Below are 27,983 nucleotides of genomic sequence, written 5' to 3'. Positions count from 1 at the left end.
GTTACCTGGCAACCAGTCCAATTGAAGGTTGGAGCGAGAGTGGGCGAATTTGAGTGCGACACCTACTGGCCAGGAGGAATGAAACTTGTAGCTAACACCTTTAGCTAATGCTCTGAGGGAGCGGGTGGACCGAGCCAAGATGGAGGCCGTGTGGTGATGCCGTGTCATTGGTCAGCAGCGTTGGGTGAGTCATCTAGTTTTCTGATAGATATCTCCATGCGCAGTGAACACAGAGCCGACAGGTACTCGTCATTGTCTTCATCACAGTCCAGAGCTTTCTCATAGAAGTCAGCAGCCTCCTTCTTGTGGCCTTCAGCTTTGGCCACCACAGCGAGCAGAGCGTAGGCCTGTCCATCGTCCTTGTCCTCAGAGAGACGTATCTCTGCAATCTTTTTCAGCATCTGGAGTAAAAATACATACATAAAATAAAATTTTGGTTACTAACTTGACAACCTACATCTAACAAGATTGGTGCCTCCACCACGACTGTACAGTTCCTACTGCTGCAGTAAATTCGGACTCGCGGAGCAAGAATATAATGTTTTCTCCGTGGAGCATGACAAATGAGAGTCAACAGTAAAACAAGCAGCAGAGTCTCTGAGACGAGTTGGGATGCAAACACAACCTTCATTATGCACGACTGCATCAGCAGGTCTGTGAAACCTGAGACTTACCTTGGCAGAATTTTTGGACTCCCATGACTTCAGTGGTATTAACAGACACTGTTGAGTGGATAAACAAAACACAAACAATGTTACATTCAGTTAAAGCAGAAGTAAGAATGGGAATGAGAATGTTTGTGTTAATCTAAGTCTTAAATAGTTGTATCTTCCGACAGCAATCACTTCTATAGAGTGTTTGGTCTGAAACACGGGTCTGTCAGTCACTCTGCTCTGCTCTGAGCCCAGGAGAAAACTTTCCTTGTATCCTACAACCTTTATCCAATGAGGAGAGAGAACGGCATAAAGGGGCAGTCCTCTCTGTGTGTGCAGCCAAGGGATGCGCCTGAATGTGGTGACGTAGGGACGAGGACCAATAGATCCATGACGAGGGCGGGAGCTGCTAACTCCATCGGCTGACAGGAAGTTAGACAAAACCACCGGATCGCTTACTACTGCTTTTAAAACAGATGACAAGAAGAAATCCTGTGTATGTTGAACCTGCTTCAGCTCCCTCATTAAAGCACCTGTCAGCTCCTGGCACTTGGTGCACTTTTACTCTTAGGCTTCATCCATGCTCTGCTCCCAGGGTACAGCCTGTTCTACCAAGATCAGAGAGTTGTTGAGACAATATGTTGTGGCAACCACAGCTGCTTGTCAAGATCAACTCTCAGTTTCCATTTGGCTGCTGAGGTGAGGAGGCTCGCAGAGATGTTCACAAGTCTTTTTTTGCAAGTCCAAGTCAAGTCTCAAGTCTTTGGTCACGAGTCCAAGTCAAGTCTCAAGTCTTTGAGGGGTGAGACTTCATCAAGTCTCAAGTCTTTGGTCACGAGTCCAAGTCAAGTCTCAAGTCTCTAAAAAATAAAAGCCTCCTGTCTCTTCTGGTTGTAATGACCCTTCTATCATCTGCTGCTATCCAGTCTACTAAGGATACTGCACAGCTATATCTAAGAAATTCAAAGCATTTACTGTTGGTTATTATCACTCCTTTATCTATACAGTATTGATTAGTTGTTTATTATATGATCATTTTAAACAGGATATTGCAATATGAAGAAAACACACAATGAAAGCTTTCCTTTAAAGGAAACTGTATTCTGAGTCAAGAAAGAATCAAGGCTGCTCTGTCCCTCTGCACTGGCCTTTTCTCTTTTTTTTGCTTTGTTGAATTCAGAAAACCCAGATGAACAACATGGAAAATGATTTAGGCTGTTAATTATAGGTCATTAGATCTGTATGGTACCTATAGCTCACATCTTTATGTGCAGCAAAACCTTTCTGGAACCGCATGTTTCTGAGAGAAGAACTGGTTGTTATTATTTTTTTAATTAGCTCCGTCAACTCATGGGGGCGTGTCGACTTCCATACTGCCTTCAGTCATATTGCGCAGCAAAAACTTAAATAAACAGGAGGATTTATCCTACAGTAGCCTGATATGTGCCAGTTATGCAGCAGCTAGTCCCCATGAAGGAAGGTCTGACAACAAACGGACGTTGTACCCTACATGTAGGCTACGAACGGTGCCGCTATTAAAAAAAAAAAAAAAAAGCCAGTTCACAGTCACCTGTCACTCACCCGCAGCTGACTGCGCTGTCAGAGGAGCTCTGCTGTTCCTCTCTCTTTAGACACTGGTGTTTGGCTGCACTCTGTAGGAGTTCAATATGAAGATCTAACCTCCATCTGAATAACGTTACCAGCCATGTGGCGCTGCTCCGCTAGTGGTGTGTTAACGGCAAAAAAAAAAAAGATCGTCGGTCGTTCTGTCAGGAGGGAGGCACGAGCCAAAAAAATAATGATTGTTCACGAGTCTCAAAACACGAGTCCGAGTCGAGTCTGAAGTCTTTTGGGCACGAGTCCAAGTCAAGTCTGAAGTCTCTGTGGGTGCGACTTAAGTGCGACTCGAGTTCGAGTCGCAAACTCGAGTCCCCATCTCTGGGAGGCTGGGTACTGATCTTGGGTGAGGTAACTGCTCTCTGTGCTTGATCATACCACCAGCGGTATCCGCCTTCTGGAAGAACCTTCGAGGAGCTTCTTTGAATCTGCTCCTCTTCTAAATCTGAGGGCACAAAATGGGGATTCACTCTTCCCCCAGATGTGGAGGTTTGCAGGACTTGGTAAACCACTGTACACAGCCTGTTGCTTTATGTGAGCCGCTCTTGCGCAGTTCCCCATCTTGTCCATGCTTCCTGCTGTTCCAGATCCTTCATCCTGCTTGCTTTCTCTTCTTCCACATCTGACTGAACTTCCTCCTGGACAAGAGGGTGCTTCTCTTCTCCCTTAACTTTGTGAATTAAAGTCCTGAGGAAGTAACCAAGACCAGCTGGGCCTTTAGCCATATTCCCCACACTTTAACCACTGTACTTGATGTAGGCCAAGAAGCTGTCTGAGTGAGCCATGGCCCTGTACTGTCAGAGTGCTACACGGTCCTTGAGTCGAGTGCTGAGGTTTTTCAAGTCCATATCATCCTTTCTTCGGATCCAAGGTGACACAACTCTGCAGCTGCAGAAGTGTGGATCACTGCGAGAGATCATGGAGCTGTCCACCAATGAAGGCACATGGCTGTCAGGTCACATTGATCCCCTGTAGCAGGTGCCCCATCACTATCAACATGTCTTTATGGTCCTCAGAGCTAAATCCAGGTCTGTTAACGCTGCCCTCTACAGGGACAGGTTGCAGGGAAACCTAGCCACCTATGAATGAAGCTGCTGATCCTCCTCTCCTATGTCTGGCCACTAGACCCTGGGTAGGATAGCATGTCCAGGCTTTCAATCACCTTAGTAGACCTAAATTGTTGTGCCTTTGTGAGCCCTTCTCTCCATTCCCTCTCCATTGAGGTAGGCAAGTCAAGTCCAAACACAGGATCTTGTCTCGCCAGATCTCGTTTCCCAGACTGGGTGACAATACTTGTGTGTTCCAGGCATTTCATTGATCTGTCTTCTTGGAATGAAATGCTTGATTTCTCTGTGGATCTCTCAAGGTGTTTTGGAGGAACTGGGCAACCTCCCCTTGACAGTTTAAGACTTATACCTAGGCTATACTTGTCCTAGTAGGTTTTTGACAAAGCCAAAGGGGTTCAACAAGATGACTGCATGTTTCCTGGCTCTCTTCTTTCTCCTTCACCTATCCTTCTGCTCTACATTGCAAAATAAGTTTCGTCACAGGATGTTCCTTAATTTGGCAAAAGGTTGTGTCTCATTCTCACGAGGATTCAATACTGTATCCTTAGGTTGCAGTCACACTTGACTAGGGCCAGTTGTTCCATGCCGTGCTGAAAATCCACACATACACTTGCATAGTAGCCAAGTAATCTGGACTTTAGGGAGCAAATGTGCTTGAGCATGGTACAATTGCCTGGTGCGAGTGCACCCTTTAAAGTGCCTCTCAGCTTGGCCCCTGTCAATCCAGGGCTGGTGCCCATGTGCTGTTCTTGATGCTCCCTCTCTTTACACTGGATTTTTAGTCACCGGTCACTCTCACATACCTACCATCGGGTGTGTCTGAAAGTGTCCAAATGTGTAATTAGGTCCTCATGGAGAGCCATGCACTGCCCAGCAACCCACCAATTCAAAAAGGTCAAATTCCCTGAACCCTGTTGAGCTCATGAGCAAAGGCAACAGTCAAAAGAATTCCTTAAGTCACTTCCAGTCACATAGAGGTGACCCTTTGATTCTCAGGTTAACAATTCCAACTGGGGGCTCTTGACTTGTGTAGTCTAAATGATTTTATGTATTGTCAACACATGCGCAGACATGCACCTACCTGGGTGTAGTGATCAGATGCTTTAGCCATCTCTTTGACCACATAGAAATTAAATTCAGCATAGCGCTGATGGACAATCTGCCAATTTACTTTCTCTGGCTCTGACTCTTGAATCATCTTCAAGGCCTGCTGGAACAGCTCCTCAGCCCTGAGAGTGAAAAAGATGATGATGAGTCCAAGAAACGAAGACAGAACCAGACAGAGGGACAGACTGACGGTACCTTTTGAAGTCCTTTTCCTCTCCATACATCAGGGCCAGATCCGCAATTGCGAGGACAAATGAAGGCTTTATCTTGATGGCTTCCTTAAGGTGTTGAATAGACAGACACCTCCACTGCTTCACTTCTACTGTGGTGCAATAAAAGGTAGGTCAGATTAATAGAGTTTCTATGTCAGACCAAAGTACTTTTAGACCTATATATGTGTGTATACTTTGGTTGTCATGGGGCTTCTTGATCTGTTCAGCAGTCTTCTTTGTCTTGTAGCACAGAGCGAGCTGGTGGTGGAGGAAGGCTGACTGACTCGTCCTCTCCAGTGTTTTCTTCAGCAGCTCAATGGACCGCTCAGTTTCACCCTGTCACATGGGCACAGAGGTACAGATTGTTTAAGGACAGAAAGAATGCTTTAACCACCAGATCAGAGAACAAGGAGTCATTGTGGCCAGTTAAGGGCAATCAGAACCCCTCGTCAAGGTTAATGAGGTTGTTCAGCATCTGGATGCTTCAGGAATATCGCATCTGTCCTGGCCAGAATCAGGACCAGGACTTAATGGATATTCTCTTAAGCCAGCTGCCAATATCACCAGGGTTGGAAATATGATTTATGATTATTCTGACCTACCTGATTACGTAGGTACTTGGCAATGTACCGGGTGACACGAGGGTTGTCAGGGTCGATCCTGAGCGCTCTTTCTACAAGATTTTCAGCCTCTTGGTTTTTATGGCACTCCGTCATCTTCAGAGCCAGCATGGACATCAGCATAGCATCATCAGGGTTGATTTCCAGAGCTTTGCGGAGCTGCTTGGTGGCCGGGGACTCATCTGAGGATTCCTGTGATGTTTCTGGACCTGGCTGTAAATGACATTATGGTCAGTTTATTGTTTCAAGTTCTTGGACGGAGACATTTTCAAAGAAAACTTGAGTCACTTAAACTTCAATTGACACTTAAGTGTTTGAATAATTAATCATCTGTAACCATTAGGGATTAGTACCGAACTCGGTACATACCAGTTCCCAGGAACCAGGTATCGGCATCAAATCTGTCTAAATGTGAAAGGTACCCATCCCTAGTAACCACTAATGGATGCTCCCACTCAATGTGCAACTTTGGTTCAGCCAAGAACTTCAGGTTTTAGTTTCCTTTAGCAACTTACTGCTTCTGTGCGATAAAGTGCGATAGCAAGGCCGGCATTCAACTCGCTGTCATCAGGCTGCAGCTCCAATGCTTTGTGGAAACATTCAATGGCTTTGTCGTAGTAAGACCTTGAAAACTTAAGGTAGGTCCAGGCCTTCTCTCCGTACACCTCTGGGTGGAGATCTGTGGAACCGCCAGTCGGAAACTTGGACTGTTGACAGAAGGAAGAGTGAGTGACTTGGACAGAGTTGAATCTGGAGCTGATACGAGTTCTCATAGAGCAGCGTCTGGATGCTCACCAGGATGTCATCGACCTTCTGACAGTAGCTTTCTGACTCTTTGTAGTATCCAGTGTAGTACTTCAGCCAGGCCAGGTCTCCATACGTCACAATGAGCCGCTTCTCGCTCTCCTCGCCATAACACTCTCTGGTCTTCTGCTCCGATTTCCAAAGAAGTGACTGCGCCTCTTTTGGTTGATCCTGGAGATACCTGAGGAGAGACATTTTCCATATCACAGCATTCACTTCAGCTTAAAGTTTTACTGTAGTTTAAATAGTCTTGAGAATGTACAGTAAGTGAACACATCAGAAATAAAGATATTTTAGCTACTGTACCTGACGTAAGCCAAGAAGCTGTAGGAGCGAGCCACTGAACCACGCTGTCCCAGCTGAAGCTCTATGTGGTCCTTGAGTCGAATGCTGAGGCTTTCCAGATCCATATCGTCCTTCTTCAGATCCCAGGTGAAGCGACTCTGCAGCTGAAGAAGTCTGGAGTATAGCACGCTGCAACAACAAACATTATGGAGCTGTCCACCAACAAAGGCACATGACTGTCAGGTAGTTTAACCATTAGCCAGTATTAGCTTTAGCAGCTGTTTTATTGTCTATTCTTCACTCACCAACAGAAGAATAGACAGTAAACCCTAACCATCTGTTGTCAAAGTTGCCTCCAGCTTCCTGATACTCAGTCACTGAAGCCCCCATGTGTTATTACATCTGATCTTATAGACAAAACAGTGGCTGTAGCTCTTTGTGAGATAATGCTAACACTGACTGTAGCACTAGCAAAACTTATAAAGAGCTCTTTAAAGCAACATTGCGGAGTTTTTCGGCCTTAAAATAATGTTTCCAGACTCATTGCAATGGTAGAGAAATGGTTAATACATGAATGCAAACAGCGCGCCGAAAAGCGAAACTCACTTTTTTCATGACCAATTAGGTGACTTGTGTGAATCGTCCAGATCCGAAGAGTTTTTGTTTTTGGGAGGGGGGGGGTCTCAGCGTCTCAGCCGGGGTCAGTAAAATGTTTTTCTAACAGGCTGACAGTGACAATCACGTGAAACTGAGGCGAACTCATTCATGGTCTCTGATTATACTGATAACAGCCGACCTCCAATGTTGACGTGCGACATGCGCGCTCATTAACGTGCATGTCCATGGAGCTGTGCGCCGCGGACATGCACGGTTCCCTACGTTGCTGTGTCAGGCAGGTGTTTCCCACGGAGCTCTGCCCCGTTTCAGAGGTGCAGGAAGCCCTAAGTGGAAAGACGTCGCCTCAGATGTAGAATGTGTTCAGTTAAAGTGAAACTAACACATTATAGAGGCCTATATGTCCATTACACACTGAATGAAACAATTCAGTTTATTTTAATAGTAATAATTATGACTAACATTCAGTGAAGACCTAAAATTCAGTATCTCTAAAATTGAGATATTGCAAAGGATGTTTTTTTTATTTTTTAAGCATTTTTAATATAGAAATGTTGGCCTTCTGAAAACTATGTCCATCTATATGCACTCAATACTTGGTTGGGGTTGAACTACTGGAAATTGACTTTTCCATGATATTGTAATGTAGCCTACTAATTTGTTAGTACGCCAGACAATTCCTCTCTTTTTTGGTCCTGACCCGTTTGCATCCCTGTTAATAGGATGAATGGTGCTGCCGCTGCAGCCTGAGCCGGGTCACGTTGGCTGAAACTGCACAATGTAACTTCCCTGCGCGGCTCGGATCACCACCCTGCTGTGAGCTAAGGTTAGCTCACAGCATGCCGTGGCAGTGTTTCCTTTAAAATGTAAAAGCTGCACATTATTATCAGTGTTGGGCAGTAGCGACGTTACAAGAAGCGGCGTTAGTAACTTAACTACATTTCTCAGTAGCGTGGTCGTAGCATTGCTGTTTTCTACATCAAATAGCTTTTCAGTAGTTAAGCTATTTTATTGATCAGTAGTGCGGTAGCGTCCACAGAAGCTACATTTCCCCAGGCATTTTGTAGACCTTAAATGCACCGCTTCCATGTGACGTCATGTACGTATCCTTCTGCTGATGCCCATCCACGCAGCAGGTGACAGAGGAGGACGGATAGTTAAGTTTGTGAATCAGAGCCGTAGCTGGACTATGAGCTGGACAACTTTATCGCTACACAGCGACCGCGCGCACCGTTGCACGTCGCTGAGTGAGCCAGGGGACCGTTCCTGTAGGAACGCACCTTTTAATGAATCATTTAAAAACCAAACACCCTGAACAGCATGCTGAGTACGAGGGAGAGACGGCTGCAGCAGTTAAAACGAAAGTTCCTCGTCCCAGCATGTCGCCCACTCCGTCCGTGGCCGACGTCTTTTAAAACAGTGTTTCCCAACCTTGGGGTCGGGACCCCACGTGGGGTCGCCTGAAATTCAAATGAGGCTATCTAAATGTCTAGTAGCCTAATTGATGAATTTTTAAAAAATCTGACCAAGAAAGGTTAGGGACCACTGTTTTAAAAGACACTTGGGTTTTTTTGGAATGTACTTGCATAGATCTTTCAGCACTCACAATGGGCCGATATAAATGAAATTTTTTTTTTTAACTTCTTGTGCTTTTTTGATGAGCAACGGCAACTGGAATATTCAAAAACTGTCAGAATAGTCAATAAACATTTACTTTCTTTGAAAATTAAGTCTAAAAAAATATTTTATTTATCCAATAGGCCCTATTAAAAAAAAAAAAAACAACAACTTTAAAACCACTTTCGGTATTCGTTATTATTCGGTTATTCGGCCAAGCGTTTTGATTTTATTCGGTATTCGGCTTCCGCCAAAAACATGCCATTCGGTGCACCCCTACTTGGAATTAAATTGGTTTGATGTAAAAAAAAAAATATATATATATATATATATATAGCTTTGATGTATGTATTGTCATTTTATTGTTTAGTTTAGTTTAGTTTAGTTTAGTATGTTTATTTCGGTCTCATAAAAACAAATACAATAGACAAATATAAAGGTATAAATACAAAACAAAACAAATCAGAACAAAAACACAACAAGCAAAACAATTTACTTTGACCGAAAAGGTGTAGGCTGAAGCATTGTAGCGTAGCTTGCTACATTTCTCTGGTGGGTAGCTTCAGTGTAGTGAAGCTTTATTTCATGTAGAGTAACTTGTAGCTTAGCTCACTACATTTTCCAAGTAGCTTGCCCAACACTGATTATTATTGTCATTTGTCAGATACGTAGTATGTTATTGTGTAGTGAGTGAGTTTTGCCTTTGAAGAGCAGACGACTCATTCAACTGTGTGATAGGTTCTCAGTGAGGAACCACAGACATTTCACACAGTTTTACATCTAAGTTCCATTCATTAACACAGACAGCAAATCTTTTCTTTATTAGTAACTATCAGTGATCATGGCAAACAAAATAAGTGGATCTGCACTAATGAACAAACCTGGACAAACCCTGTAGACCAGATCTGCTGAGACCTGTAGACTGATGAGGACGAAGGAGAGTTTGGTTTATGAGTCACTGAAGAGACCCAGGGACCGTCAGACAGACTAATAACCCACTAACACTATACGCTGCTGTGCTTTTATGTGTTAGTTTCAGTGAAGTAAACTCACCTCATGATGAAACTTTCAGTTCAGACTCAGCTGCAAAACAGAAAACACCCAAAACCAGGTCTGAAGCTGATGATGATGATAAGCAGGAGGAGAGTCAGGAACCTGGCTGCTTCATCAGCGGCACAGAAACTTGAGACCTGATATCAAAAAAACCAAACTGAAACTGTGTGGTGATGCATTCACTGTCCTCTCTGAAATCATGTAAAGGGGAGAGTTAAAATAGTTGATGTTCATTTACCAGAGAGAACCCTGTTTGTTTTGTTCAGAGTGAATGCTGTCTCATGTTGTCCTGAGGAAACCTTTTATCTCTGACTGTCACCACCCTCCACATGTCACTGTGCCTAAAATAATAATACGTTTATTACTAAGTTCATTGTAAAAGTGTAAAAAAAATAAAAAAAATAAAAAAAACAGACACCCCTACATGTATTTTTTGTTTTGTTGTTTCTTAAAGTGTGATTTAGGAGCTGATTTCATTGTCCTCTCCTTGTCGTAGTGTTAGTACGATACTCCAAAATGCCAGTAGGGGGCGCCCTGCACCTGTGAAGAACCTAAAAACACATAGAGGCAGACACTGCAGAATAAATCCTGTAGTAGAGCTGAAGTTTTCTGCAGACATACAGGTGGGTTCATATTCCTCTGAAGTGCATGCATTATCCCAAAACAAGGGACAAGAGTGTAGAAATGTAATTTAGAGCTGAGTAGTTTGGTAGTAATGTGTGAAATTAAGATGTTCTGCTGTTGGCTGCAATGCTAGGTTGCTGGATCTGTTGCTAACTGCTAAAGTAAAATGTGGTACAATGGAAATGCTAATGAGACACGTAAGGGGTTTGTTTGTTTTCTTATGTTAATGAAACTGAAAAGATATATAAGGGTTAATACGTAGATTTCACACCACGTTGAACTGCTTTCCTTTGTTACATGTGTGATTATTACTTTAACTGTAGACTTAGCTGGAGTTATACCTCTGACAGTCACATTTATGCTCATTGTTGAATGTTTTAAATATATTTGTGTGACTTGTTATGGCAGAGTAAATCCTGCTGTAGAGCTGAACTGATGCTAAAGTTTTCTGCCTCTTTGCTCATACATACAGTGGCAGCAGAGTTTATGACTTTTTCTATCACTGTCACATGACCATGACATCATTAATGGTGGACTTCCTGTCCAGGTGTCCAGTGGAGATGTTTGACCTTCAACTCCCCGGCTGCTTCGTCCAAACCAATCAGAGCCAGCTCCCCTCGTGTCAGTGGCAGAGGCCGTGGTTTCACCTTTACGTGACTCCAGGTAAACAACAACAGTAACAGCAGCTTGAACATTTGATCCTGAACCACAGAAATTCATCACAACTCAACCCAACAACTATGTGGAGAATAAAGACACAACATGGAGGCAGTGCCATGGCAACAGCAACGTTTATCTGAGGTCATGTGATAGTGGGAGACAGTGTTTGATTGGGATGTTTTAAATGTGCATGTGATGTTTCCTACAACATGTGAGCATCAAAACGACAGGTTTAACTTAAATCAAATAAATATCACAGAGCAAATATAGGCTACATACATCTCCTTCATATTCACATACATACATCTGCTAATTATACATATCTCTCCTTATATATTGAAGCATCTCCTGGGTAAGTGAAGACCAGGTGACGGTGCTGGTCCAGTGATGTCCCTGATCCCGGTGCAGCAGAACAGCAGTGGTTCCAGTGACCTCAGGTGTTCTCAGGTCACTGCAGCTCCATGCGCAGTGAACACAGAGCCGACAGGTACTCGTCATTGTCTCCGTCACAGCCCAGAGCTTTCTCATAGAAGTCAGCAGCCTCCTTCTTGTGGCCTTCAGCTTTGGCCACCACAGCGAGCAGAGCGTAGGCCTTTCCATCGGTCTTGTCCGCAGAGAGACGTCGCTCTGCGATCTGCTTCAGCTTCTGGAGTAAAAACACATGAACACAGGTTTATTTTCAGCTGGTGACATGACAGTTACATTGGACCGTGTCCACACCACCAGGTGTTAGAGACTGTCCAGTCGCCACATGGAGACAAAGTCCCCCCCTCCTTAACAGGAGAGATCAGACTGTTTGTGGACCAGTGGAGGACACATTGAGAAACACACTACTGCTTCACCTGACTGGGTTGGTTTTGTAAAAAAAAAAGTGTCAGTTGGACACACTGCAGCTGCCTTTACAGCTGTGTAAATGGTCTGTATGGTAAATGGTCTGTATTTATATAGCGCTTTTCTACCTGAAACGATACCCAAAGCGCTTTACAGTACATCACATTCACCCAAGGCGCAAACCACGACCCATCAGGAGCAAGGTGGGTAAGGTGTCTTGCCCAAGGACACTACGGCAGCAACTGGGACAGAGCGGGATTTGAACTGCCAACCCTCTGTTCATTGGACAACCCGCTCTACCACCTGAGCCACTGCCGCCAGTGTTCACTTTCTGGGGAACCTTTTTTTTTTTTTTTTTTTTAAAAGAGGTTAAATGTAAAGCAACTGGACTTAGTTATTTGTCTAGGAAGACGTTTCACCTCTCATCCAAGAGGCTTCATCAGTTCATGTACGCATCTGACCAGGCTGGGACTGGTCCAACTATCTGGTGTGGAGACTCACTATTTAACCTCTTGTGTGGGCGTTCACAAGGGTGATGATGTCACTAGGTGCGTTTCCATCAGCTGTTTAGATGCGCATCTAGATGTATCGCATCGGGAAAATGATGATGGAAACGCCGTGATTCGCATTAAAATCCCCTGATTCGCACAAAATGAAATACGCTCGCTATGGCCGGGTTTTGGTTGATTCGAATGGGATGGAAACAGCTGTATGCGAATCAAGTGTGACGTAGCCACTTTCACCCCATCTGCTCCCGTGTTGCAGTTCACTCACAAGACAACATCAGGGTTTCCGCTGTCACACAACAATTAATTAATTGTGGCGCATCGCCACGGCAAAATAAAAGCCCCCACACACCTTCATATGTGATTACTGCACAGTTCTTCATAGTTCCTCCTCAGTAAAAACCAAACTTATCAACCAGCGCGTCCAGAGTTTATCATTAAAGTCTGGGGCGGCGCAACTCTCTCTCTCTCTCTCTCTCTCCCACACACACACACACACACGGGTCGCGTTATGACGGTAATAAACATGAGCTAAATCGCGCTATGTGTTCAAATCAGACCGTCAGTCCGGCCGGGGGCGGGGGTGCAAAGTCCGTAGATGGAAACACACATGATTCGAATTTCTTTTAATGCGCATTGCCCAGTAATGCGAATCAGTTTTGGATGGAAACATGGCTACTGGTTCCCTTTTGTGCTCCAAGTGCCAATGACAGTCGTTTAAATGACTGTCTTTGGTGGAAAGTTGGTTTCGACTTCGTTAGTGCCCTATGTTGTTATAACGACAGTCGTTGGAGTCACTTGCCACTTGTGAACAGTGGTTGTTCTTTGAGGCTAGATTGTTGAATCTCCTGGGAAGGGATGGAAGGGCAGCATTGTAAATTGGAGATAGGTGGTGTCTGAGGCCACCTCCCCTGTTGAGGGATGGTTTCTCTACTTTTACATAGATGGCTTCTTTGACTCCTCTTTCAAACCATCTGTCCTCTCTGTCTAGGATTTGGACATGGCTGTCCTCAAAGGAGTGGGCTTTCTCCTTGAGATGTAAATGGACAGCAGAGTCCAGGCCTGAGGAGTTTGCTCTCCTGTGTTGGGCCATGCGTTTATGCAGTGGTTGTTTTGTTTCTCCAATGTAGAGGTCTTTGCATTCCTCGTTGCATTGGACTGCATACACCAGATTGCTTTTGTGGGTGTGTGGTGTTCTGTCCTTGGGATGTACCAGTCTCTGTCTGAGTGTGTTGCTGGGTTTGAAATACACAGGGATACGGTGTTTGTTAAAGATCCTCCTGAGTTTTTCTGATACTCCAGACACATATGGAATGACTATGTTGTTTCTCTTGTTTTGTCTTTCTTTCTCAACCACTTTGCTGGTTTTCTTTCTGGAAGCAGCTGCAGTTTTCACAAAGGTCCAGTTAGGGTAACCACAAGTTGTGAGGGCGCCTCTCAGGTGCTTGTGTTCTGCCCCTTGGGCCTGTGAGCTGGTGGGCACGTTATCAGCTCTGTGTTGCAAGGTTCTGATAACACCAAGCTTATGTTCCAGAGGGTGGTGAGAGTCGAAAAGTAGATATTGGTCTGTATGTGTGGGTTTTCTGTATGACCTGGGCAAATGAGAATATGCACCGGCTTTCTGGGGAACCGGATTCTCACCTTAGCACATTTTTTGAACTCCCATGTCTTGGATGTTATCAGCAGACCCTGTTGTGTGGAGGAAACAGAACACAGACCAATGTTAGGTTCAGTGAAACCAGGCAACAAAAAGTTATCCTGCATATGTTGAACTTGCTTCATAGTCCAGACCTCTGACCTTCACACCAGGCACCTGAGTCAGCCTCAACCAAAGGTCTGATTATCCGTAGTAATGATACGTTTGGTTTGTGTAGGTAGGTGCGTAGTGTGAATTATTTGATGTATTAGCCACAAATATATACACCTACCTGGGTGTAATGATCAATCGCCACTGCCTGCTTTTTGGTGTGATAGTTATGAAAGTCAGCATAGCGGTGATGGACAACTTGCCAAACGCTCTTCTCTGACTCTGGCTTAATCATCTTCAAGACGTGCTGGAACAGCTCCTCAGCCCTGAAAGAGATGATGATGAGTCCAAGAAAAGAAAGACAGAACCAGACAGAGAGACAGACTGACGGTACCTTTTGAAGTCCTTTTCCTCTCCATACATCAGGGCCAGATCAGCAGTCGCAAGGATAAATGAAGGCTTTAACTTGACGGCTTCCTCAAGGTGTTGAATAGAGAGACGCCTCCACTGCTTCACTTCTAGTGTGGTGCATTAAAAGGTAGATCAGATTAATGGAGTTTCTATGGCAGGACAAAGTATTTTTAGACCTATATATATATGCGTGTATACTTTGGTTGTTGTATGGCCTCTTGGTCTGTTCAGCAATCTTCTTGTTCTTGTAGCACAGAGCGAGCTGGTGGTGGAGGAAGGCTGACTGACTCGTCCTCTCCAGTGCTTTCTTCAGCAGCTCAATGGACCGCTCAGTTTCACCCTGTCACATGTACAGATTGTTTAAGGTCAGAAAGAACGTTTCAACCACCAGATCAGAGAAGTCATGAGTCAAGAGTCATGTGCCCAGTTAAGGGCAATCAGAACCCCTCGTCAAGGTTAATGAGGTTGTTCAGCATCTGGATGCTTCAGGAATATCGCATCTGTCCTGGGCAGCACTTAACTTAATGGATATTCTTAAGCCAGCTGCCAATATCACTAGGGTTAGACATAATTTCTGACCTACCTGATTACGTAGGTACTTGGCAATGTACCGAGTGACGCGAGGGTTGTCAGGTTCGGTCCTCAGTGCTCTCTCTACAAGCGTTTCAGCCTCTTGTTTTTTCTGGTAGGTCATCATCTTCAGAGCCAGCATGGCCATCAGGACCCCATCATCAGGGTTGATTTCCAGAGCTCTCCGGAGCTGCTTGGTGGCCGGGGACTCCTCTGAGGATTTCTTGGATTTTTTTGAACCTGGCTGTAAATGAGATTGTGATCAGTTTATTGTTTCAAGTTCTTGGACTGAGACATTTTCAAAGAAGACTTGAGTCACTGAAACTTTAATTGACCCTTAAGTGTTTGAAATCATCTGTAATGGATGCTCCCACTGAATGTGCAACTTTGGTTCAGCCAAGAGCTTCAGGCTTTAGTTTCCTTTAGCAACTCACTGTTTCTGTGCGATAAAGTGCGATAGCAAGGCCAGCATTCGACTCGTTGTCATCAGGCTGCAGCTCCAATGCTTTGTGGAAACATTTGATGGCTTTGTCGTAGTAAGACCTTGAAAACTTAATGTATGTCCAGGCCTTCTCTCCATACACCTCTGGGTGGAGATCTGTGGAACCGCCAGTCGGAAACTCGGACTGTTGAAAGAAGGAAGAGTGAGTGACTTGGACAGAGTTGAATCTGGAGCTGATACGAGTTCTCATAGAGCAGCGTCTGGATGCTCACCAGGATGTCATCGACCTTCTGACAGTAGCTTTCTGACTCTTTGTAGTGTCCAGTGTGGTACTTCAGCCAGGCCAGGTCTCCATACGTCACAATGAGCCGCTTCTCGCTCTCCTCGCCATAACACTCTCTGGTCTTCTCCTCTGATTGGGTAAGAAGTGACTCCGCCTCCTCTGGTTGATCCTGGAGATACCTGAGGAGAGACATTTTCCACATGATGGTGTTCACTTCAGTTTAAAGTTTCACTGTTGAGTACGTACAGAAAGTGAACACATCATAAATCAAAGTCAAGTCAAAGTCAAAAGTACTTTATCTTTCCGTTAGGAACTTCGTTGTAGAAGCAGACATCCCCAACACAATGATACCACACATTCCTACATAGCACACATACTCACGTACTCACAACAATGGTTAAAAAGACACATAGAAAGATAAAAAAAATAACACCGGAGTCAGGAGCTTTTGAAAGAACCCTCACTTAGAACACGGATGCGCTGACTGATGCAGCTGATGCTTTACTTTACTTTTACTTTATTGTTTTATTGTACATGGACAGTCCCAATTAATCAACTGCATCAAATGCTGTTTTGGTGTCTAAAGGAAAAGCTCATATCTACACATCACCGCTCTAAAAACAGAAGTGTCCCATTCAGGTTTTAGAAAAATAAGCTCCTACACAACTCTCAACTCTCTTTATGTAGTTGAATGCTGGATATTTTAGCCACTGTACCTGACGTAAGCCAAGAAGCTGTAGGAGCGAGCCACAGAATATCGCTGTCCCAGCTGAAGCTCTATGTGGTCTTGGAGTCGAGTGCTGAGGTTTTCCAGATCCAGGTCATCCTTCTTCAGATCCCAGGTGAAGCGACTCTGCAGCTGAAGAAGTCTGGAGTGTAGAGCACTGCAGGAATCACTGGAAGAGACAAACATCATGGAGTTGTCAAGCCATGGGCACACAACTGTCAGGTTAACTCTTCATTTATTCTTGTTTAAACAGCACAGGAGGCAGTGGTCAGCACTGTTACCACTGAGCAGGAAGGTCCTGGGTTTGACTGACTGAACCTTGCCATTGGCCTATGTCAGTTGGGATTTTCTCCAGCCTGTCTGCATTTGGGTCAGGTTCCACAAACATAGACCAGCTCCTCAGATGTCGACTCTTTTTGAGTTCTTTGTTTACCAAGCAGTAAAGACAGAAAGGAGCTGTCAGTCTCAGATACACCTTCTGCAAGGCCATCCAGTGAGGTTTCCTCTTGCCTCCGTCAGCAGCCTCAGCCTCATTCTGGGCTCTGGTCAAGATGCCAGTCCTCTGCACTCCCCAGCCCAGTGTTTGATTGCCCCTCCTGTGTTTCATTTCTCCCTTGTGTATTTTACCGAAGTGTTTTCTCAGGAAACTATACTGATGGTGTTAAAGGTCTGGGAGTTTGTAACTACACTGGGAGTGTGTAACTACACTGTGTTGGCAGTACTCCAAGGGCGGATCTGCAAATGAAGTGACATCACTGCAAATGTCTGTAGTTTCAGAGAGAACAAAGTGTACGTTTACAGCCTGTTATAAATCTTCGTGCTCTATGATAAACCATGTCCAACATCCGTAAAGCTGGCAGAGGACTCATGTAAATGATGTCACCGGGATCAAGAAGAGACAACGAGCTGTTCAACTAAAAACACAACTTTTGAATTTTTACTTAATTCAGAAGGATTAAAGTGACACTGAAGAGAAAGGTTTTCATCAACTGAGATGAACAGAAAACTGCTGGCAACTTGTTTCTATTAGACAACACTCCCTTTGTTTTGTTGCCATTTAGCTCCATTTTGAGAACAAGTGCGACTGAACAGCATCAAACTACAGACACTCAAAAACAACTGGATCCCAGAGAAAAGCCTGTTCACTGAAGTGCTTCAGATCTAATATTTAAAACCAACAGGGTTTTAAGTTTCCCAAACAAAGTGCACATTAAAATATCAATTAATCCTGTACTGGATTAAAACTCTGATCATCTCCAGTGAACCTTTAATTCTTCACCTTTATATAAAAAAAGAGACATTCAGGGACCGTCAGAAACATTAATAACCCACTAACACTATACACTTCTGTGCTTTTATTTGTTAGTTTGAGTGAAGTAAACTCACCTCATGATGAAACAGTCAGTTCAGATTCAGCTGCAAAACAGAAAACACCCAAACCAGGTCTGAAGCTGATGATGAGCAGGAGAGTTATGGACCCGGCTGCTTCATCAGCTGAGAGACGTCACAGAAACTGAAACCTAAGTCCGGACAAAGAAACGAAACTTAAACTATGTGGTGATGCATTCACTGTCCTCTCTGAAATCATATAAAGAGGAGAGTTGAAATAGTTGATGTTCATTTACCAGAGAGAGAACCCTGTTTGTTGTGTGTTTTGTTCAGAGTGAATGCTGTCTCATGTTGTCCTGAGGAAACCTTTTATCTCTGACTGTCACCACCCTCCACATGTCACTGTGCCTAAAATAATAATACGTTTATTACTAAGTTCATTGTAAAAGTTTAAGTGTGGTAAAAAAATTAAAAAATTAAAAAAATAAAACAGACACCCCTACATGTATTTTTTCTTTTGTTGTTTCTTAAAGTGTGATTTAGGAGCTGATTTCATTGTCCTCTCCTTGTTGTAGTGTTAGTACGATACTCCAACATACCAGTAGGGGGCGCCCTGCACCTGTGAGAAACCTAAAACCCCATAGAGGCAGACACTGCAGAATAAATCCTGCAGTAGAGCTGAAGTTTTCTGCAAACATACAGGTGGGTTCATATTCCTCTGAAGTACATTATCCTAAACAAGGGACAAGAGTGTAGAAATGTAATTTAGAGCTGAGTAGTTTGGTAGTAATGTGTGAAATTAAGATGTTCTGCTGTTGGCTGCAATGCTAGGTTGCTGGATCTGTTGCTAACTGCTAAAGTAAAATGTGGTACAATGGAAATGCTAATGAGACAGTAAGGGGTTTGTTTGTTTTCTTATGTTAATGAAACTGAAAAGATATATAAGGGTTAATACGTAGATTTCACACCACGTTGAACTGCTTTCCTTTATGTTACATTCGTGATTATTACTTTAACTGTAGACTTAGCTGGAGTTATACCTCTGACAGTCACATTTGTGCTCATTGTTGAATGTTTTAAATATATTTGTGTGTTATGGCAGAGTAAATTCTGCTGTAGAGCTGAACTGATGCTAAAGTTTTCTGCCTCTTTGCTCGAACATAGAGCAGCAGCAGGGTTTATGACTTTTTATATCACTGTCACATGACCATGACATCATTAATGGTGGACTTCCTGTCCAGGTGTCCAGTGGAGATGTTTGACCTTCAACTCCCCGGCTGCTTCGTCCAAACCAATCAGAGCCAGCTCCCCTCGTGTCAGTGTCAGAGGCCGTGGTTTCACCTTTACGTGACTCCAGGTAAACAACAACAGTAACAGCAGCTTGAACATTTGATCCTGAACCACAGAAATTCATCACAACTCAACCCAACAACTATGTGGAGAATAAAGACACAACATGGAGGCAGTGCCATGGCAACAGCAACGTTTATCTGAGGTCATGTGATAGTGGGAGACAGTGTTTGATTGGAATGTTTTAAATGTGCATGTGATGTTTCCTACAACATGTGAGCATCAAAACAACAGGTTTAACTTAAATCAAATAAATATCACAGAGCAAATATAGGCTACATACATCTTAGAGGGACAACCAGGAGTTTCTATTTGGTTATAAAAAGTCTGATATTAATGTGGATGAATCTACGTTACCACTTGTTAATGGTCCATTTTAGATAAATCTATGGTTTTGTCTCTATGGTTATTTTGTTATTATTAGTGGTGGTGGAAATGCTGGGCGAGCCGACCAGCGTTTCTTTACTTTCGGTTTCGTGGCGAGTCATGAGAATAACGCCGCCGAATCTCCGTTTATGGTGGGAACTACGACGGTATGTGATCGTCTTCCAACCTCTGACTTTAATTCTTGATGAATGAAAACATGAGTCTGTCTTGCACCGGTCAAAGAATTTCACGGTGCGGAGGCTCATATATGTAGTGTGGAAACACTTCGCTTTAACAAAACTCCTCGTTGTCCCTTAAATATTCACACACCTAATCAATATACATGCATCTGCTAATTATATCTCCTTATATATTGAAGCATCTCCTGGGTAAGTGAAGGAGACCAGGTGACGGTGCTGGTCCAGTGATGTCCCTGATCCCGGTGCAGCAGAACAGCAGTGGTTCCAGTGACCTCAGGTGTTCTCAGGTCACTGCAGCTCCATGCGCAGTGAACACAGAGCCGACAGGTACTCGTCATTGTCTCCGTCACAGCCCAGAGCTTTCTCATACAAGTCAGCAGCCGCCTTCTTGTCGTCTTCAGCTTTGGCCACCACAGCGAGCAGAGCGTAGGCCTTTCCATCGGTCTTGTCCACAGAGAGACGTCTGTCTGCGATCTGCTTCAGCTTCTGGAGTAAAAACACATGAACACAGGTTTATTTTCAGCTGGTGACATGATGTCCACACCACCAGGTGTTAGAGACTGTCCAGTCGCCACATTTTTGTTTTGTAAAAAGGTAAAAGCCTCTGTGTCAGTTGGACACACTTCCTGACAGACCTTTACAGCTGTGTGTCGTTCACTTTCTGGGGAACCTGATTCTCACCTTAGCACATCTTTTGAACTCCCATGTCTTGGATGTTATCAGCAGTCCCTGTTGTGTGGAGGAAACAGAACACAGACCAATGTTAGGTTCAGTGAAACCAGGCAACAAAAAGTTATCCTGCATATGTTGAACTTGCTTCATAGTCCAGACCTCTGACCTTCACACCAGGCACCTGAGTCAGCCTCAACCAAAGGTCTGATTATCCGTAGTTATGATAAGTTTGGTTTGTGTAGGTAGGTAGGTACGTAGTGTGAATTATTTGATGTATTAGCTGGAAATATAGATATAAACCTACCTGGGTGTAATGATCAATCGCCACTGCCTGCTGTTTGGTGTGATAATGATGAAAGTCAGCATAGCGCCGATGGGCGAATTGCCAAATGCTCTTGTCAGACTCTGACTTAATCATCATCAACGCCTGTTGGAACAGCTCCTCAGCCCTGAAAGAGATGATGATGAGTCCAAGAAAAGAAGATACAGGGACAGACAGAACCAGACAGAGGGACAGACAGTACCTGCTAAGGTCCCTTTCCTCTCCATACATCAGGGCCAGATCAGCAGTCGCAAGAATAAATGAAGGCCTTATCTTGACAGCTTTCTTAAGGTGTTGAATAGTTAGATCCTTCCACTGCTTCACTTCTAGTGCAATAAAAGGTAAATCCGATTAATGGAGTTTCTATGGCAGGGCAAAGTACTAAGGCATGTGTGTGTATACTTTGGTTGTCGTGGGGCTTCTTGGTCTGTTCATCAATCTTCATCTTCTTGTAGCACAGAGCGAGCTGGTGGTGGAGGAAGGATGACTGACTCGTCCTCTTCAGTGCTTTCTTCAGCAGCTCAATGGACTGCTCAGTTTCACCCTGCCACATGGGCACAGATATACAGATTGTTTAAGGTCAGAATGAATATTTTAACCACCAGATCAGAGAACAAGGACAGAGTCAGACAGAGGGTTGGAAATATGATTTATGATTATTCTGACCTACCTGATAACGTAGGTACTTGGCAATGTACCGGGTGACATAAGGATTGTCAGGTTCGGTCCTCCGTGCTTTCTCTACAAGGTTTTCAGCCTCTTTGTTTTTATGGCACTCCGTCATCTTCAGAGCCAGCATGGACATCAGGACAGCATTAGAAGGGTTGATGTTCAGAGCTCTGCGGAGCTGCTTGGTGGCCGGAGACTCTTCAGAGGATTCCTGGAATGTTTCTGAACCTGACTGTAAATGAGATTGTAATTAGCTAAATTGTTTTAAAAGCAAAACTTTAATTATTTAGTATGAATAATTAATCATCTCTAACCGGTATCAGTTCCCAGGAACCAGGTATCGACATTGTATTGATCTAAATGTGAAAGGTACCCATCCCTAGTAACCACTAATGGATCCTCCCACTCAATGTGCAACTTTGGTTCAGCCAAGAGCTTCAGGCTTTAGTTTCCTTTAGCAACTCACTGTTTCTATGCGATAAAGTGCGATAGCAAGGCCAGCATTCAACTCGCTGTCATCAGGCTGCAGCTCCAATGCTTTGTGGAAAAGGTCGATGGCTTTGTCGTAGTAAGACCTTGAAAACTTAAGGTAGGTCCAGGCCTTCTCTCCATACACCTCTGGGTGGAGATCTGTGGAACCGCCAGTAGGAAACTTGGACTGTTGACAGAAGGAAGAGTGAGTGACTTGGACAGAGTTGAATCTGGAGCTGATACGAGTTCTCATAGAGCAGCGTCTGGATGCTCACCAGGATGTCATCGACCTTCTGACAGTAGCTTTCTGACTCTTTGTAGTGTCCAGTGTGGTACTTCAGCCAGGCCAGGTCTCCATAAATCACAATGAGCCGCTTCTCGCTCTCCTCGCCATAACAATATCTGGTACTCTCCTCTGATTGGGTAAGAAGTGACTCCGCGTCCTCTGGTTGATCCTGGAGATACCTGAGGAGAGACATTTTCCACATGATGGTGTTCACTTCAGTTTAACACATCAGAAATAAAGATATTTTAGCTGCTGTACCTGACGTAAGCCAAGAAGCTGAAGGAGCGAGCCCCAGAACCATCCTGCCACAGCTGAAGCTCTAGGTCGTCCTGGAGTCGAATGCTGAGGTTTTCCAGATCCAGGTCATCCTTCTTCAGATCCCATGTGAAGCGACTCTGCAGCTGAAGAAGTCTGGAGTGTAGAACACTGCAGGAATCACTGGAAGAGACAAACATCATGAACATCAATGAGTTGTCAAGCCATGGGCACACAACTGTCAGGTTAACTCTTCATTTATTCTTATTTAAACAGCACAGAAGGCAGTGGTCAGCACTGTTACCACCAAGCAGGAAGGTCCTGGATTTGACTGACTGAACCCTGCCATTGGCCTATGTCAGTTGGGATTTTCTCCAGCCTGTCTACATGTGGGTCAGGTTCCAGAAACATAGACCAGCTCCTCAGATGTTGACTCTTTTTGAGTTCTTTGTTTACCAAGCAGTAAAGACAGAAAGGAGTTGTTGGTCTCAGATACACCTTCTGCAAGGCCATCCAGTGAGGTTTCCTCTTGCCTCCATCAGCAGCCCCAGCCTCATTCTGGGCTCTGGTAAAGATGCCAGTCCTCTGCACTCCCCAGCTCTGATGTGAATCAGCCCCCGGTCTCCTGGTTCCTGCCTGGTGCCCAGCAGTCCCGAGATATCAGTCTCATTGGTTCTGACTCCCATCTCCAGTGTCCAGCCAGTGTTGATTTGGCACCATGTCAGTCCGATGCCTCGGTGCTTTCACCTTCGGTGGTCTTGGCTGACGCTCCCAGACGGACTTCATGTCCATCTGACCGGTGGTCCTCCAGTATCTTCATGGCCAGCCTCCCCGCTGGCCTCAGAGTCTTGGTCTTCTTGTTCTACGTGGTTCTTGTTGTCTTTCCCTTGTGTTCCTCCTCTAGACTTTCACCACCCACCCTCGTCAGTGTTGGTCTTCTAGTAGGATGTCTGGAATCCAACCCTTAGGGGGGGTGTTATGGTTTGTCCCTTGTTCCCTGTTTATTTTGAAGATCCCTGTCTCTTGCCTCCCTGTGCTCTTCTTCCTGTCATCACCTCATGTGTCAAGGTGTGGAGGCTGATGCACACCTAAAAAATCTTAAAAAACAGGTGCGTTGGAGCATAGGTTAGGAATGAACAAATGAAAAAAGGGTCTCCCGCACACTGTCAAGGCACTTGCAAAAGACTTTAATAAAACAAACAACATTTCGGTCCACAGGACCTTTTTCAAGCAGAGATCACCTCATGTGTCTCACCTATGTTTGGTTGCCCCTCCTGTGTTTCATTTCACCCTTGTGTATTTTACCTCAGTGTTTTCTCATTGCTCTTTGTTGGATCATCTGCGTTTATGCACAGTGTTGCCTTTGTGTTCTAGTGTCTGTGTCGGCATTTGGGTCCAGTTCCAGAATCTCACTGAGGCAAGAGACCTCAAGAGACATGTTTCAACAGACACACAATTGTTTGCAGACAAACACATTTATTAGTCCAGAACAAACAACATTCAAGTTGAAGTACTGAGTTGGAACAGATCAATATACTTAAAACCAAAAACAAGAACAAATTTCCAATAAGGTTTTTCCAGATAAATTGAAAATCCCTCATTGGGATCAAGCTGGAAGACTCCAGACGATGCTGTAGCAGGTGGAATGGGCGGAGCAGGAAAAGGCTTTTTTGTCAAGTGCTGAGGAAACGATACTGATGGTGTTAAAGGTCTGGGAGTGTAGACTGTAACTATACTATGTTGGCAGTACTCCAAGGATGGATCTACAGGTGAAGTGACATCACTGCAAAACAACAACTAGTTTCAGAGAGAACAAAGTGCACGTTTACAGACTGTTATAAATCTTAGTGCTCTATGATAAATCATGTCCAACATCTGTAAAACTGGCAGAGGAATTCGTGTAAATGACGTCACCGAGATCAAGAAGAGGCTACGAGCTGTTTCCTGACATTCAACTAAAAACACAACTTTTGAATTTTTACTTAATTCAGAAGGATCAAAGTGACACTGAAGAGAAAGGTTCTCATCAACTGAGATGCCTTGGGATCTGTAGAGGGTGTTGTGGGATGAACAGAAAACTGCTGGCAACTTGTTTCTATTTGACAACACTCCCTTTGTTTTGTTGCCGTTTAGCTCCATTTTGAGAACAAGTGCGACTGAACAGCATCAAACTACCGACACTCAAAAACAACTGGATCCCAGAGAAAGGCCTGTTCACTGAAGTGCTTCAGATCTAATATTTAAAACCAACAGGGTTTTAAGTTTCCCAAACAAGGTGCACATTAAAATATCAATTAATCCTGTACTGGATTTTTTTTATTCTTCACCTTTATAAAAGTTCAGTGTTGGAGAAGACTGAACAAACTAATCTGAAGAGACATTTAGGGACCATCAGATTAGACTAATACAATAATAATAATAATACATTGCTGTCCTTTTATTTCTTAGTTTGAGTGAAGTAAACTCACCTCATGATGAAACAATCAGTTAAGATTCAGCTGCAAAACAGAAAACACCCAGACCAGGTCTGAAGCTGATGATGAGCAGGAGAGTTATGGACCAGTTATGGATCAGCTGAGAGACGTCACAGAAACTGAGACCTGAGATCGGACAAAGAAACGAAACTGAAACTAATCGTCCTCTCTGACATGTTGTAAAGAGGAGAGTTTAATTTGTTTATGTTCATTTATCAGAGAGAAACCTTTTTTTTTTCTCAGAGTGAATGCTGTCTCATGCTGTCCTGAGGAAACCTCTTATCTCCAGAAGGAAACGTATCAGTCAGTAATTTGGCTTCCTGTGGTTTGTAGGGGGAACATCTTGTAGCTGATAAATGTATTTTAGTTTCATGACAGAGTTGCTGTTCAGCTCCTTAGTGGCACAAGAATAAAAACTGTCCTGGTATCTTGATGTGCAGGCCTTCAAACATCTAAAGCACTTTCCAGAGGGCAGAAGAGTGAAGTGGAGGTTTCCTGAGTGTGATGAGCTGGCCTTTCCTCCCACCAGAAGCTGCCTTCATCAGCTCTTGTTAACCATTTCCATGTTCTGCATCCCTCCTCTGTTGCTCACCCTGAGCTTTCTCCTGGTTTTCCCTGTTAAAAGGGTTTTCCATGGAGTTTTTCCTCAGTGGATGTGAGGCTCTAAGGGCAGAGGATGTTGTTATGATGGGATGTAAAGCCCTTTGAGACAAACTGTTTGTAAAAATGGGCTATACTAATAAAATTGCCTTGCTTTGAGTCTTTTACTACGTTGTTTGCCCCTTGTCGGCATTGGGACCAGTAGATGTCTTTGAGGGGTGAGGGGTGAGGGGTGTGTTGGTGTTGGACTGTGTGGTGTTTATTACTCTCATAGGGCCTTCCTCTCAGCCTTGGTGCAGCTTCCAAACCTCACTAGGATGCTGTGGCTGAAGTCTACAATCCCCGTCCGTTAAAGAACTATTACAACCAGTGAGGTGCAGTGACTGCAACCAACCAGTAGATGTCACCGTGCTGCCTTCACAGGCCTTCAGGAACAAACCAGCCCCATCTGGTGTTGGTTTCAGCACCAGAGGGCGCAGAGGTCCAGTTCCCCTCCGCCTGCTAAAGACTCCAGTCCTGGACTGATGTCAGCTGTAAGTGAAAGTCTGAAGGTCCAGATGCTGTAAACAGGCACGGGACAACACTTATCCTCCTCTCATGTTATCATGACCACACAGTGTTGTTGACTGTGTCTGGTCTGGGACCGATCATTTACCTTTTACTTTCAACATGCACAAGGACTGTGAGCGACAGACTGAAAACAACTGTTCTTGGATCAGATCTGACCAAACCATCAGATATTAATCACAAACTATACTCAGTTGTGACAAGCAACGTTGGACTAATACTGACAGTAAACTGCTCCGTCCATTAACAATAAAGAAACCTGGAGCTCTCTCTGTCTACGTTAGTTCATTGTAAAAATGAATAATATTAAGTAAATAAACTGTAATTCCTTTATCGTAAGTCAGAGTTATTTCTGACCTACAATAAGGAGGCAGGAAGGTCTCACTCGCTGACTCACTGATGTGAAGATTTGACAGTGGGCCACAATACACACACACACTCGCACACTTCCAGTAAACATAGAGGCGTGCTCTCTGGCAGTGGTGGAGTCTGTGAGGGCTGGACTGGAAGAACGCCACGGGACATGTAACAACCCAACTAACCCATTGACAGAGCAGGAAGGGTGACCCTATAAGGGCGTGGGGGTGGAGTTCGGGGGGTGCGGCCAGTGAGACTTTATAAAAGCCGGTGATGAAACTCTCCGTCGGTAACTAAACTCTGAACGACTCTGATGGAAGCATGTTTCTGCAGCCGCTCTGGACTTTCTTGCTGGGACACTCCTCCCTGCTGCACTCGCCGTTCTTCCCCGTGTTCTTCTCGGTCGGCGTCTACCTGTGCTGCTGCCTGCCCTTCCTGCTGCTGGACCTGCTGTCCACCCGCTGGGCCGCGGTGCGCCGCTACAAGCTGCAGCCTCAGAGCTCCGTCAGCTGGGACTCGGCCCGGAGCGCCCTGAGTCTGACGCTCTACAACCACCTGGTCTTCATCTTCCCGCTCACCGTGATGCACTGGTACCTGAGGCCGGTGCAGCTGCCGGAGGAAGCCCCGCCCCTCCCCCGGCTGCTGGCCCAGGTGCTGGTCTGCCTCCTGCTCTTCGACTTCCAGAGCTTCGTCTGGCACCTGCTGCACCATAAGGTCCCCTGGCTCTACCGCACCTTCCACAAGGTTTGTTTCATCTCCAAACTCCGTCTGTGTTAAATGTGTAGTCTGTATGTAAAACGTCTGGTCTGATGTTGATGTCTGTTCATGTACGTTAAATGAATTTTTCGTTCTGCCGATGGAGAAACTCCTCGTTGTCCCTTTAGTAAATGAATTGAATTGAATTGATGACCGTCACAATGTCAATGATCTAATAATCTCTCAGATAAACAGAAGATTCACTTGATCAGTCAATAATCAATGCTCCTCTGCTCCTCAGGTGCACCACACCTTCACCTCCACCTCGGCCCTGACCACCGAGTACTCCGGCGCCTGGGAGACTCTGAGTCTGGGCTTCTTCGCCGCAGCCAACCCGGTGCTGCTGGGCTGCCACCCCCTCACCGAGCTGGCCTTCTTCCTGCTCAACATCTGGCTGTCGGTGGAGGACCACTGCGGCTACGACCTGCCCTGGGCCACGCACCGCCTGGTGCCTCTGGGGCTGTACGGGGGCGCGAAGCACCACGACCTGCACCACCTCAAGTCCAGGTGCAACTTCGCCCCCTACTTCACCCACTGGGACCGTCTGGCCGGCACGCTGTGCACGGAATAAGAGTCTGTGGACTGATGAGGACTGAAGCCATTGGACACTAAAGACTGATTATTACTGTCTGTTTTATTTTCATAGAGGGTATGCACATGACGTCACAGGAAGTCGCTGTGGAACGTCCACTGAGTGGCAAAAAGACGAGTGGCAGAGACACCAAAGTTTAAAAACGACGCAAGGAACGAAGGCGGGTGTTGCCGAGGGCAACGTGACGTAAACGCATACCCTCTATATATATATTATATATATGTTATTTATTTATTTACATTCCATTTATTTACATTCCACAACTT

At 44.7% G+C, this 27,983-nt stretch overlaps 3 protein-coding genes across 5 annotated transcripts; 1 reads left to right on the top strand and 2 right to left on the bottom strand.

Moving 5' to 3' along the window:
- Positions 1-139: 139 nt before the first annotated feature.
- On the bottom strand, positions 140-17,976 carry LOC146967074 (interferon-induced protein with tetratricopeptide repeats 5-like). 2 transcript variants are annotated; one of them, XM_085761455.1, is made up of 10 exons: positions 17,838-17,932; positions 6,387-6,554; positions 6,072-6,261; positions 5,792-5,983; positions 5,259-5,489; positions 4,851-4,992; positions 4,640-4,763; positions 4,419-4,566; positions 675-722; positions 140-401 (listed from the first exon to the last, which is right to left on the bottom strand). In XM_085761455.1, the coding sequence occupies exons 1-10, from the start codon at positions 17,840-17,842 to the stop codon at positions 165-167; spliced, it is 1,485 nt and encodes a 494-aa protein (XP_085617581.1). In that variant the 5' UTR covers positions 17,843-17,932; the 3' UTR covers positions 140-164. The 2 variants fall into 2 exon arrangements, with proteins under 2 accessions (XP_085617581.1, XP_085617582.1); XM_085761456.1 differs by lacking the exons at positions 140-401; positions 675-722; positions 4,419-4,566; ... (4 more) ...; positions 6,072-6,261; positions 6,387-6,554 and adding exons at positions 10,982-11,580; positions 13,913-13,960; positions 14,200-14,344; ... (4 more) ...; positions 15,714-15,903; positions 16,441-16,620 and having other exon boundaries at positions 17,838-17,976.
- Positions 17,977-19,845: 1,869 nt separating this feature from the next.
- On the bottom strand, positions 19,846-24,932 carry LOC146967073 (interferon-induced protein with tetratricopeptide repeats 5-like). Of its 2 annotated transcripts, XM_085761454.1 has the most exons (10): positions 24,840-24,932; positions 22,375-22,554; positions 22,106-22,295; positions 21,826-22,017; positions 21,361-21,591; positions 21,093-21,234; positions 20,893-21,016; positions 20,673-20,817; positions 20,378-20,425; positions 19,846-20,182 (listed from the first exon to the last, which is right to left on the bottom strand). In XM_085761454.1, exons 1-10 carry the CDS (start codon positions 24,842-24,844, stop codon positions 19,985-19,987), a joined length of 1,455 nt encoding a protein of 484 aa, XP_085617580.1. In that variant the 5' UTR covers positions 24,845-24,932; the 3' UTR covers positions 19,846-19,984. The 2 variants fall into 2 exon arrangements, with proteins under 2 accessions (XP_085617580.1, XP_085617579.1); XM_085761453.1 differs by having other exon boundaries at positions 20,673-21,016.
- A 1,717-nt stretch (positions 24,933-26,649) lies between these two features.
- ch25h (cholesterol 25-hydroxylase) lies at positions 26,650-27,750 on the top strand. The gene is made up of 2 exons (XM_085761743.1): positions 26,650-27,113; positions 27,367-27,750. The coding sequence occupies exons 1-2, from the start codon at positions 26,691-26,693 to the stop codon at positions 27,694-27,696; spliced, it is 753 nt and encodes a 250-aa protein (XP_085617869.1). The 5' UTR covers positions 26,650-26,690; the 3' UTR covers positions 27,697-27,750.
- The last annotated feature ends 233 nt before the right edge of the window (positions 27,751-27,983 follow it).

The sequence above is a fragment of the Trachurus japonicus genome, chromosome 19 (assembly GCF_045865225.1).
Source record: "Trachurus japonicus isolate A0001 chromosome 19, Traja_1.0".
In the NCBI taxonomy this organism is placed as follows: Eukaryota; Metazoa; Chordata; class Actinopteri; order Carangiformes; family Carangidae; genus Trachurus; species Trachurus japonicus.
Note: the sequence above shows the minus strand (reverse complement) of the source record. Positions and strands in the feature narration are given on the sequence as shown.